At 41.8% G+C, this 13,405-nt stretch overlaps 1 protein-coding gene and 1 long non-coding RNA gene across 2 annotated transcripts in view; both read left to right on the top strand.

Moving 5' to 3' along the window:
* The first annotated feature begins 393 nt into the window (after nucleotides 1–393).
* On the top strand, nucleotides 394–10,246 carry LOC310868416 (vacuolar protein sorting-associated protein 26B-like). Its single transcript, XM_083778861.1, has 6 exons — nucleotides 394–784; nucleotides 6,279–6,435; nucleotides 7,267–7,431; nucleotides 7,710–7,885; nucleotides 8,301–8,443; nucleotides 9,514–10,246. Exons 1-6 carry the CDS (start codon nucleotides 562–564, stop codon nucleotides 9,646–9,648), a joined length of 999 nt encoding a protein of 332 aa, XP_083634987.1. The 5' UTR covers nucleotides 394–561; the 3' UTR covers nucleotides 9,649–10,246.
* A 2,975-nt stretch (nucleotides 10,247–13,221) lies between these two features.
* The window catches only part of LOC310868423, a 120,304-nt gene continuing 120,120 nt past the window's right edge, over nucleotides 13,222–13,405 (top strand). The window contains exon 1 of the long non-coding RNA XR_014570092.1: nucleotides 13,222–13,350. This is a non-coding gene — a long non-coding RNA (uncharacterized lncRNA). The remainder of the gene's footprint in view (nucleotides 13,351–13,405) is intronic.

Raw genomic sequence — 13,405 nt, 5'->3', positions numbered from 1 at the left:
TGTGCACACAGACAGTTAACTTCCGAGTTAGTTTCTCAGCGGTGGCATGACAACCAATTAGCCAATCACAGCGTGTCCCTCCGGTCCATGGGATCTCTAGTCCCTACCCAAAAGGATGGTTGTTCGAGCTAGTTGATGCTGCGCGAACATAAACGCATACATTATTTACTATTACAGTAAACATTTTGACTCGGCATTAAAACAAACTAATTACGCTGTTGTTAGGCCAATCACAGTGCATTTTAAAATAGCAGTGAACTTAATACAAGGCTTTTTTTTTTAGACATATGCAAAAAATAAATAAACAAACATCTAATAAACATCCTGATTCCCTTAGTTGCACGTGACATATCTACGCACGCGCAGATCGACGACGTGGTGCAAATCGAAATATTCAATAATCTGCCACTCATTTTTTTAGCACTGGATAGAATAGCAGCACACTTATCGCGTTAACTACAACACAGATCGCCTTGTTGGATTCTCCATAGAGGATCCATCGATATTTAGTCGATATAAACACAACAAAGCGCTTTAAAACGTAGCCGAAACAACGTAGGGATGAGCTTCTTCGGTTTCGGTCAAAGTGCAGACATCGATGTAGTTCTGAGCGACGCCGAGAGCAGAAAGAAGGCAGAGCACAAGAGCGAGGATGGCAAGAAGGAGAAATACTTTCTGTTCTACGACGGAGAGACGGTGGCGGGGAGAGTCAACGTTACACTGAAGAACCCGGGCAAGAGGCTGGAGCACAACGGCATCAAAGTGGAGTTTATCGGGCAGATTGGTGAGTGTGTGTGTGTGTGTGTGTGTGTGTGTGTGTGTGTGTGTGTGTGTGTGTGGTGTGTGTGTGTGTGTGTGTGTGTGTGTGTGTCACTGTGTGTGTGTGTGTGTGTGTGTGTGTGTGTGTGTGTGTGTGTGTGTGTGTGTGTGTGTGTGTGTGTGTGTGGTCCACAAGTGTGCAGGAGGCCCCAAAGTACACTATCTTAACGCCTGTGGGGTTGTTATGAAAAAAGGCTGTGTGTGTGTGTGTGTGTGTGTGTGCGCGCGCGCGCCTGACTGAGTAGTATAGTACGTCGTCATCAATGTGCTATCTTTTTGTATTTCATAATGTAACCTTCTGATCAGTCAGTGTTTGGATCATCTATTGTGCAGATCCAAATACAATAATTCGTGTGTGTGTGTGTGTGTGTGTGTGTGTGTGTGTGTGTGTGTGTCATATACAAGTGTGCAGGAGGCCTATAGATTCATCACCAAAGTCCACTGTCTTATCGCCTGGGGGGTTATGAGCTGACACGTATTATTATAGTTTGTCTGTTATTAATAATGTATCACAAATAAGTTACAATGTAATGACACACAACAGTGTCACCACAGGATCATGCTGACTTGGAGGTAGCCTACTGCAGTGGTTGCCAAACTTGTTCATGTCAAGGACCCCCACATTGACACTAATTAGCCCCACGGACCCCCATTTGAAAATATATGCCAGGGACCCCCCAGTTTTACGTGCATTAGTCTACGCGGACCCCCATTTAATGGCATTTCTACCTCTGGGACCCCCAATTTATATTGTAAATGTGGTTCCATTTGTACACTCTCAGAGTTACAGACCCATAAGGGGTCCATTTGGTTACAATTTAAACTATCATTTAGCTGGGGACCCCCCTGGAACTCAATCAAGGACCCCTGGGGGTCCCCGGACCCCACTTTAGGAACCACTGGCCTAGTGTGTGGCTCGGCTGTTTTTTGGCAGACAGCCACCAGTCGTTGGGTTATCTTTTGACAGGTGGGGGGGTCTGGCTCCAGGGACGTGCAGACAGTGTCAGAGAGAGGCGGGGGCTGAAATCCCGTAAGAGGGCACTTTTGGACAATAGCGAAAATAGCTGATCTGCAAGCTCTCAACACGTCGCACTGCGACGTGTTGAGATGTGCTAGTGGAGATGTGGTGTGTAACGTCATGGATTTCTAAACAAATCTGTTCAACGCAAAATGCTGCGTTCCAAGTTCAGGAGAAAAAGAAAAAGAAATCTCCTGAATGCTGCCTTCCGGCATGGCATGGAAAGGAGAGGAGGGCATTTTGCATTTCTTTATAACCATAGTAAATGCTGCATTCATGGTTTGGAGAGGGCAGTTATTTTACAGACGGGTAAAAGCCAAAGGGCAGGGGCTGAAGGCCACTTTGATGTCTATGTGTGCACGTCCCTGGTGATGGACATCTATGGCACATTGACACTTTGACAGCCTGTTGAGTTATGATGATGTGGTGTTCAGCTAACAAGTACACCAGAAATGTAGACAGTGTATATAGATTTGAACTCTTTTAAGTAATTGATGATATATCATGCACTATTATGGCCAAACACAACTTTGCAGTGGTGTGTGAAGAGTTCACGTAATTCGGTCCGGGCGGTTAGCTCAACCGTCTGGGCACCTATAGGCTGCCCCCGGGCGGTTAGCTCAACCGTCTGGGCACCTATAGGCTGCCCCCGGGCGGTTAGCTCAACCGTCTGGGCACCTATAGGCTGCCCCTGGGCGGTTAGCTCAACCGTCTGGGCACCTATAGGCTGCCCCTAGGCGGTTAGCTCAACCGTCTGGGCACCTATAGGCTGCCCCTAGGCGGTTAGCTCAACCGTCTGGGCACCTATAGGCTGCCCCTGGGCGGTTAGCTCAACCGTCTGGGCACCTATAGGCTGCCCCTGGGCGGTTAGCTCAACCGTCTGGGCACCTATAGGCTGCCGAGCCAGCCTGGACCGCGTGTCGCGGGTTCGACTCCCGAGCCCGACGACGGCCTTTGCAGCGTGTCACATCTCTCTCCCCCTTTCCCCGTCCGTCTACTGTTCCCTATCAATAAAGGCATAAAAAGCCCCCAAAACTAATCTAGCGCCTTTATCCAAGGCGCTTTACATAGAGTGCATTACATTCACCCGTTCACACACCGATGGTGGAAGAAACCATCCAAGGCACCAACCAGCACATCAGGAGCAATTAGGGGTTCAGTGCCTTGCTCAAGGACATTTCGACACTAACTCTGGGGGTTCGAACTGGCAACCTTGCGGTTATACCATCCACCAGTGCCTCCTTGCTTGGCACTCAGCATCAAGGGTTGGATTGGGGGTAGTGTGGCGCTAGTATGTCCCTGCGACATACTAGCGTCATGTCCAGGGGGTGTACTGGTACATCAAGCTGCCTCACGCTACAGAAACAGGAGAGGACAGGACACTACTACTTACTCATCAGACCTTAACCACGAGGTTCATGTTGGTCACAGAAAAACATTGCTGTCACTCCTTCCTTATTTATTACCACTTCCTAATTTATTACCAGGAAGTTATGAAAAGTCCCCACATAATATGGGATCACCACCAATCCCATACTGTATACCAGTGTTGTTTTTGACAGCACATTTTGATTTTAGTTTTAGTCATAGTCCCTTGAATGGTTTTCATTTAGTTTTTTTAGTCACCTGGAATGTTGTAGTGTTAGTCTAGTTTTAGTCGACAAAAATGTATGTTGGTGCGTGTTGATGCCATCGTAATGACTTATTTTACACTTTCTGAAAATAGCGATCTACAAGCTCACAGCGCGACGTGTTGTGTACTTGTAGATCTGCTATTTTCAGCATGCAACCAAGTGTCCACTAGTCCCCAGAGATTAAAATAGGGTGCATTTTTCATCCCAAAACGCAGTTTATAGTTAAGGGACGCAATAAAACAACTACCTCTGCATCCACGGAATGCACTACTGTACCGTTTTTTTTTTTTTTTCGTCAGCGAAAAAAGGTAGTCGACGAATATTTTTTGTCTTAGTTTTAGTCGACAAAAACAACACTGCTGTATATGTGCGGACTCTTAAATGATAGTGGATTTTAGATTTGTGTTTTACACCATTTGGATTTTTAGATAGGCTATTAATAATAGGAAGTTTTATATTTGTGATCGGCAAAATAATTCAGTGTTTTTAATGGCACCTCTGTCTTTTTAAACCTGTGATCATGCTGAAAGTATGAATAAACATAAGTTTATGCACTGTAGCTACTTGCCAAGTACTTGAGCTGATGCCAAGTTGCCAATAGGTGTCCTCAGTATTTATGGATGAACATCCTGATCCAAATGTATTTCTTACTCATCACTATGCTGCTATGCTCTCATTGTAAACCCCCTATTTTCATTGAGACTTGAGTTACGACAATTGGATCTCTTTTTACCGTAGATAACAAAAGTTAAAAAAGGAAGATAAGCTCAATGTTGGGGCTCAAGTGGTTAATGGGATGTTTAATAATCATCCTATGATCTCACATCTGAAGAAACAATGTTGCATCACTAGCCGTCTCATTGTAATGAGCACTGTGAGGACCTTAGCTGTTCTCTAACCACAGTATACAGCATTATTAAATAACATTATAATAAACAAACAGGACAAACTGTCAGATCCTGAAATTGATGCAAAAGTAAATGTAGACAGCTAGCCAACTGTTAGTAATGTAAATGGATATCGTTAGCCCTCCTTACAGAACACAGAATCTGCTGTTTTACTGATCTCAGCCTCTGTAGCCTCTGCAGCCTCTGTAGACATTTTTAAAGTTCAGCTCAAGACCCACTTCTACAACATTGCTTTTAATTGATCTTTTATTTTTATTTTTTATTTTTTGTTATTCATGTCCTCACTGTATTGCATTACTGCTTGTTTTTTAATGTCGTTGCTTGCTTTTCTTTTATTCTCCATTGTTCTGTAAAGCACTTTGAGCTGCATTTCATGTCATGAAAGGTGCTATACAAATAAAGTTTTATTATTATTGTCTCCACCAGCCGAAGGCATGGGGGAGAGTATGTTTTGCACTCCATCCGTCCGTCCGTGTGTCCGTCCGTCCGTGTGTCCGTCCGTCCGTCCGTGAGCAGCTAATCTCGGCCACCGTTAACCCGGTCGATGCCAAATCTTGCACACACACTCCCTGGATGCCAACCATGAACCTCTGCCCCAAACTTTCCAGAACGGCCTGTTATAGCGCCACCAGGAGGCCGCTTTGTGCAAAACAAGTTTTTGCACAGTACACCTACAGATTGTGTCCAAACATCACGCAAATTGGTACACAGTCTCTCTAGAGCCATTCAACCAAACCGGTCTTTCAGATTTCTCAGACTCCATCCTGATTGGTTAAGATTGGCTTCCAAAATTCACAGGAGTGCTCAGTTTCAAACAAAATGCTGCAAATCATGAACACATCGCGTGATTTCCGTGAAATTGTGCACCCACATTCCCACTAGGCCGAGGACGAAATGCAACATGAACAATTTCAACTCAGCCTCAAGGTGGCGCTATAACTGGCCCAAAAGTGTTTTTACCTCTAACTGCACGGATCTGTGGATAACTTTGTATGCCAACTCCCTAGAGGCCAAGGAAAAACCTTTGCCTGGAATTTTTCACATCTGCTCTTTATAGCGCCACCAGGAGGCCGACATATGTAAAACACATTTTCTATTATTACTCCTTCAGATTTTATCCAAATTTCACGCAAATCGGTACACATGATCTCCATAGTCATGTGATCAAGACAGGTTTGTTTGATTTCTCATATTCCATCCTGATTGGCCACGATTGGCTCCTACAGTTTTCAGGAGTAGCAAATGGCCACAACTCCTCAACGCAGCGTCCGATTGCGATGAAACTGTGCACGCATATTCCCACTAGGCTGAGAAAGAATCCTGGTGGAGACCTGTGCCGATTGGCACTTTATCTAGTTATTATTATTATTGGCAGTGTTTGAAAGTAACTCAATACATTTACTTAAGTACTGTCTGTACTTAAGTACAATTTTGAGGAATTTGTACTTTGAGTATTTCCAATTTCCAATACTTTCACTTCTACTTCACTACATTTTGCATCCAAATATTGTACTTTTACTCCATTACATTTATTTGAAAACTTTAGTTACTTTGGAGATTGTAATTTTGATTAGAAAACATCCATTAACCACTCCAGCCCTATATATTTTGGCCATTTGAAAATAGCAGATCTACAAGCTCACAATGTGTCGCATTGTGAGCTTGTAGATCGGCTATTTTCAAAAGATTTTGTACACATTTTGAACTTGTGAAATGGGTATGAGTATTTTTACTTTAATGGGACTTTTGCTTGTAACAGAGTACATCTACATTGCAGTATTTATACTTTTACTTAAGTAAAACAATTGAGTATTTTTTCCACCACTGCTCCTTAGTTACAGAACACAGAATCTGCAGTTTTTACTGACCAACATTGGTGTGTTTTTCTTGATCCCTCAGAGCTGTACTACGACAGAGGAAACCACCACGAGTTTGTGTCTCTTGTGAAAGACTTGGCCCGACCAGGAGAGCTCACACAGTCCCAGACGTTCGACTTTGAGTTCACGCATGTGGAGAAACCGTACGAGTCTTACACTGGTCAGAACGTCAAGTTACGGTGCGTAATATTGATCAAGCAAGCACAAATTTAATCACTGGCTCCGTTTATAGCTAAATCTGATGATGAAGGCACATGACATTGTCATCTCCAACTTGTTAGTCGTCTTAATGGACCGTAGCACTTGGCCTAGCCTAGTCCCTTAGATAGCATTTTATGTCGACTTAGATAGTATTTTAGACAGACTTATAGCTCGTTACGTAGACAGCACTAGAATTGCATTTTATGTAGTCATAGCACTTTATAGTACACATGTATATTGTATAATATATAATATAGTATAGTATGTATAGTTGACATAGATACTCTACTATTACGTTCTTAGTTTATACATGATTCATTCATACTTTTTATATATGTGATGTATGACATGCTTTTGTTTTTGCTTAAATGTAAGTCGCTCTGGATCAAGAGCGTCTGCTAAATGCCTAAATTGTAAACTGTCTCTAGAATAGTGGGTACATTACACATATCTTAACCCACTCTCGGCGGGAACCCCTTTTGGTGTTTTAAGCATTACGTTGCACTTTAGAATATATATATATATGATATAGAAACATAGGTTTTTCAGAAAACTGTCATGATTTGGAAAGACATTTTGTAGAATCTGTTCTCCGGTCTGAATGGGTTAAGCCAGAAGGGAGGTATAGGAACCCCTGAAGTCTACTCAGTGGTTCTACAGTATGGACAGGAGAATGGGACAGGTATGGGCAGGAGAATGGGACTCCTGTCAGGAGTCACATTATATCATAAAGAGTTTGCGGTTTCCTCATTGCCTTTTTAGTGCTAAAGTACATGAGATGAATCTCTCCTCGTGATCCATTCCTCTAGCTACTTCCTGAGGGCGACTGTGAGCCGGAGGCTGAACGACGTCAGCAAAGAGCTGGACATCGTGGTGCACACGCTCAGCACTTACCCCGAACTCAACTCGTCCATCAAGATGGAAGTGGGGATCGAGGACTGTCTACATATAGAGTTCGAGTACAACAAGTCAAAGTATGACGTCTCCAACATGTTACGTGGGCGCTTGCTTAACCCATTTTGGGGCGGGAACCCCTTTTGGTGTTTTAAACATTGTTATAATTTAGCAATTGAAAAATAGCAGATCTACAAGTAGGTCTGCTATTTATTTTTTTAATCGTTAAAAATGTGGCGCAAATCTTTGAATATATATTCTTTCAAAGTGAATGTTTTTAACTCGGGTCTAAATGGGTTAAACTAATCCGCTGAGGAAACATTTACGTCCACGTGTTTCTTCACGTGCCCGTTTGTAGGTATCACCTGAAAGACGTGATCGTGGGGAAGATATACTTCCTGTTGGTGAGGATCAAGATCAAGCACATGGAGATCGACATTATCAAGCGGGAGACGACGGGCACGGGGCCCAACGTCTACCACGAGAACGACACCATAGCCAAGTACGAGATCATGGACGGCGCGCCGGTTAGAGGTACAATAAGAGTCTCGTCATGCCCGATTTAAAAATAGTTAGTTGCACGCCGGGGTTTGCGCAACAGAATTAAGCCACTCCACAAAGCTCACAACGTGTTGTGAGCTTGTGGAGTGTGAACTTGTCCATCAGCTGTTATCTGGTGCGTGACAACAACCGTGCGTAAATACTTGTAAATCAAGTCATACGTTTTTTTGGGCCTAAGTTTAGCTTACCTAGGAGGGGTGGTCCAAAAATTCTACGGACGTCATCTTGGGGTCTACGGGTCACTTAGATATATGACCGGTTACAATAATTGGTCATGTAGGAAATGGAAACAGCCCTTCCTTTTCCATGTCGGGAGGGTCTTTCTGTACTTTGCTGCAGTGCCCAGTTCAGATTATTTTAATCGTGGACCATAATGTTTGTCCTTCAGGAGAGTCCATCCCCATCAGGCTGTTTCTGGCTGGCTATGAAATGACACCCACCATGAGGGACATCAATAAGAAGTTCTCAGTGCGCTACTACCTCAACCTGGTACTCATAGACGAGGAAGAGAGACGATACTTCAAACAGCAGGTACACTAGTAACTGTGAACACACAAATGGCAACGCCCGTATGGCTGAATGATATAGGACTTGAAACAGGGTCGGGTTTAAAGCTGCTATAAGCAATAATATGTCAATTGTAATCACTTTGTTTTTATTTTTTTCAGACAGCCAGCAATGGGTAGAACGCTCCCAAAAAATGTAGTCTCTGTGACACTTCTAGTTTGCCGCAATTTGCATTCAAATATTTTCCTAGATGCTTTGTCATTGGTTGATTTGCCTGTCTGCTTCCTGATTGCTTGGTCATTGCGAGCAGGTTTATTTCGACCAATGACAAAGCTTCTAGGAACATCTTTGAATGCAGATTGCGGCCCCTAGATGTGTCACAGAGACAAAATACGTTTTGGGGAGTGTTCTACCATTGCTGGCTGTCCGAATACAAAAATGTAGTCCTTAAAATGGACATATTATTGCTTATAGCAGCTTTAATGCATTCACGTATGTATGTACCGGTACACATAAGAGCTAATAGACGTGTTATGTTAAGTTTACCCTTGTCCAAAGGGGAGGGGAGAAAATGTGGTAGTATTACTGTGCATTTGGTCTTTATTTTGTATCGAAGCATGTGACTATGCACAGCAGTACGGCGCTTAACCCATTTTGGGGCGGGAAGCCGGGAACCCAAAATGGGAACCCAAAGCATTGTTTATGCTTTAGCCATTGAAAAATAGCAGATCTACAAGCTCATAGCACAGCACCAAGTGCCGCGCTACAAGCTTGTAGGTCTGCTATTATCTTTTTTATCGTGAAAATGTGGCGCAAATCTTTGAATATACAGTATATTCTTTCAGAGCAAACGTTTTTAACTCAAATCGTTGCTTGGAACAACATATTTTCAGATGGGGGTGTTGGTGACCAAATACAGATAATTCTGGGGGTCCTTGACATGAAATATTGAGAACCACTGATACAGAAACATAGGGTTTTTCAAAAAACTGTCATGATTTAGATAGAAGACATTTTTAAAATGTCAATGTCAGGTCTATATTGGTTAATGTACAGTAGGCTATAATAACCAACTGCCTGCTGCTCTGTTCCAGGAGATCACGCTATGGAGGAAAGGGGACATCGTCAGAAAGAGTATGTCTCACCAAGCAGTCATGGCTGCTCAGAGGTTCGAGCCCACCTCCAGTGCTGAGAAACCTCAGGCCCCGAGCACGGAGGACAGCAGCTAAAGTCTGGCACACTCCATGCACATGTATTTACAAGTGTGTGTGTGTGTGTGCGCGCCTGCTCACTGCAGAGGGAATTCAGTGCGTCGTTGCCAACAATGTCTGAATGTGATACGATGTATGAGATAGAATGTACTGTAGTTTTGACTGTGTGTGTGTGTGTGTGTGTGCGTGTCGCGTGCGTGTGTGTGTGAAAGTGAGAGGATATCAGGCATATTCTTACACTGAAGAGTATGTGTTTGTTAGAAAAACAGAGTCGTACGTTATGTCAATTTCAAATAGTTGCAAATAATTCTTGGTAAATGCTTAGGCTTGCACAGATACGTATTAGATAGAATGGCAGGGGTTTGGTGCCTCTTTACAGCTCAGATAATGTTAGCAAAGTCAGGGGAAAGCATAATATATTTTCACGATATTCACAATTGTCATGTATTTGACAAAAGCTCCTGGCATTGTAAGCTCCTTAGTGGCATACAGTACCTCATCCGTCTGGTTCGCCCAGAATGCCAAGAACGTTTTACAAATACTTTGACACGGGGTGTGGGATTCTTATTTATGCATGGATGTATGCGACACATTCATTCATCTAGGGGCGTACCTCTAAAACGGGGCCCTTTTCCTTTAAATGAATCTCGTGGCTTGCGGAGATAAGTGCCATCCAGCAAACTGTAGTCAGAAACGGAACCTTTTTCAAAACAAAAATCATCGTCAAATGTCAGAAATGTAGTCTCAGTACAAAAGGAATATGTCAGATGTTTAGACGGGATATATTGTTAGTTTTATGGTTGCCCTTTATCTTTTTGTATTTGTTATTTGCTCATTTTTGCTGAAAAACTATTCCTTTCGTTTCTTCCATTGCTTGATACTTCTTACATTAAGTATAAGACCAAGTTGAAAAATGTAAATTCTTTAAAAATCCCTCCGAGTTGTACAATTAGATGAGAAGATTAGATGTTTGTTTTTATGAGACCAATGCTTAAAACATTTTCATACATTCCTGGTGTTATCCCCCCCCCCCCCCCCCCCATTAGCGGTAGATATGATTATAGAGTATTTATTTTTTTGGACAAATTCCATTTTTATATATTTAAAATGTTTTAGCAGCATTCTCTTCGTTAGATGCGTCAGTTCTTTTCTTTTTTTCTTTTTGTCAGTGGTGCTACCAGTGGTGGAAAGTAACTAAATACATTTACTTAAGTACAATTTTGAGGAATTTGTACTTTACTTGATTATTTCCAATTTCCAATACTTTCACTTCTACTTCACTACATTTTGGATCCAAATATTGTACTTTTACCCCACTACATTTATTTGAAAACTTTACTAGTTACTTTGGAGAAAACATCCATCAAACCACTCCAGCCCTATATATTTTGGCCAATTGAAAATAGCAGATGGATTGGCTATTTTCAAAAGATTATATACGTACATTTTGAACTTGTGAAATGGGACATTCTGTAATTAGAGTATTTGCTTTTAGTACATTTTGATGCCAATACTTTTGTACTTTTACTTGAGTACATTTTTAATACGAGACTTGTACATCTACATTGCAGCATTTTATACTTAAGTAAAACATTTGAGTACTTTTTTCCCCACCACTGGGTGCCACTGCTGCGTCAGCATAATGAATGTGGCCAATAGGGGTTCATGTTGAGGAAGCAGAAAAGTGACACACTCACCCCAGTATTCCCACTTGCACTATAGTCTACTTGCCAGGACATTGAGCCCGGACATGTTGAGGACACCAAGGTTTTATGTTAGAAATGTTGAGTATGGGATGGGTCCCCAGCACGTAGAAACTGCCAGATGTTAAAACCCATTTAGGCCTGACGTCGAAATTAAAAAGAAAAATGTCTTCGAAATCCTGACAGTTTTCTGAAAAACCTTGTTTCTGTATCAGTGGTGCTCAATATTTCATGTCAAGGATGTAATTGGCCTCCTCCCCCCCTTTTGTCTCAAACGAATGCTTGGAATGGATTCAGCATCATGAAAACCCCCTAGTTTGACATCTCACGTGCTACTTAAAGCATGATGAAATTTAGATTCCCCCCCCCCCCCCCCCTTATAGGTCGTTAATGGTATGGTCACATATTATGCCAATTATGAAACTTGCTCAACATATGCAAGTTTAGCATCCCGGCAGTTTCTACATGCCGGGGACCCACATTTCTAACATAAAACTTTGGTGTACTAAACCTGCCTGGGTTCACATTCTGGCAAGTGGACTACTATGATCTCCTTCATTTTGTTCTTTTTACTACCTGTTCCACTTTTGACTCTGACTAGATGATAAGTAGGGGGGGGGGGGCTATCGCACTAACCCAGAGAATCGCCTTAAAAAAGCTGTGGTCTTGCTTGTACTGTAGGTCTCCCACTACTTAAAGCTAAATTACACTGTGTTGGAAGTTTGGCTTGTGTCGTTACCTTGCCATGCTAAAACATTGGTGTGATGTCTTCAGTAGTTGCTCCACTGATTACATATTCATATCCAAAATAGTCTCCTTATTGACTTACATTGCACACTGAAACAAGTCTCAAAGTCACTCTTGGCATATAAACAAAACAGATTCTGCCAATATAACAACATTACAAAACCCAGCACAGAAGTGGTCAACGTAGTGTTGATTTTATCATTTTATTTATAAAAAATAAAATAAAGACTACTGTGATGGGTTTTGTAATGTTTTATATTGACAGAATCAGCTTAGTTTGTATATGTGCTGAAAGAGTGCCTTATATTTGTGACCTATTTTACTGTGAAATTTAAGTCAATGGCTTGAGCTTTCTAATGAATGGCACAACTACAGTATTTAAGATATCCTATACCAAAGTGTAATTATGTTTTAATGCTGGTTTGTTAGCTTTGTGCCTAAGAGTTTACTGACAAACTGTTTCAGTGCAATGGTAGAGAACTTCTGTCGCATCTTATTACCATATTTGTTAACAGATTAATTTGTTGTTGCGTTAGTTTTTATGAAGAATAATTTAACATGGGCTCAGAAATGGTAGCTTACGAGTTTTATGGAAAATTAATGAATGTATGAAAACATAGTGACTCCATTCCCTCCCTGGTTAAGTAGATAAATATTAACCTACTAAAGTTGAAATGCTAAGCTCAGCACAACAATCACACTCGTTTTGTTTCTCTTCTGGTCAAACACGTTTGAGCTCTATAGAAACCGATTCAAAAATGGTGTTTACAATGCTACTGCTTAGATTTAATGTGTCCGAAATGTGAAATACGTTTTTTCAAGGACCGCACAATATAATGTACAACGTGTGACACACTGAAACCTAAATCCTAGCTCTCACCCAATCGTTCTTAGTACATTTCCTGGCTTTGCAACTTTTGTGTGACAACTGACAAGCTTAATTGTTTTGTGACGATTTGTATAGGCTGTCACCGTGTGTTTCATACTTGCTTTGTATGATGTTTAGATTATTTGTTTGCCATCCTTGTACTAATAGGAAACTTCAATTGTCATGAGACTATTGTACAGGTAAATGCCAAATTGTCATAAATGTCATTAACACCAATGTTGTGTTGATTTGATCCAATGTGAACGGCCTTAGTGCACCTTGTGCATAGATTATACAAACAACTGGACCTCTGTTGGAGGAATTAAACGCACACAGCACACCATGTCTCGTGGGGGTCACTCCAGAAACTCTTAGAAAGCCTGCTTTTTTGTTGACATCTTGGTACAAAGATAGCCATGATCTGATGTCATTATGAGATAGACGATAATGATACACA

Source organism: Protomyctophum parallelum (assembly GCF_964188405.1).
Source record: "Protomyctophum parallelum genome assembly, chromosome: 1".
Classification (NCBI taxonomy): Eukaryota; Metazoa; Chordata; class Actinopteri; order Myctophiformes; family Myctophidae; genus Protomyctophum; species Protomyctophum parallelum.
The sequence above is the reverse complement of the archived record's forward strand: the minus strand, read 5'-3'. Positions and strand labels throughout refer to the sequence as shown.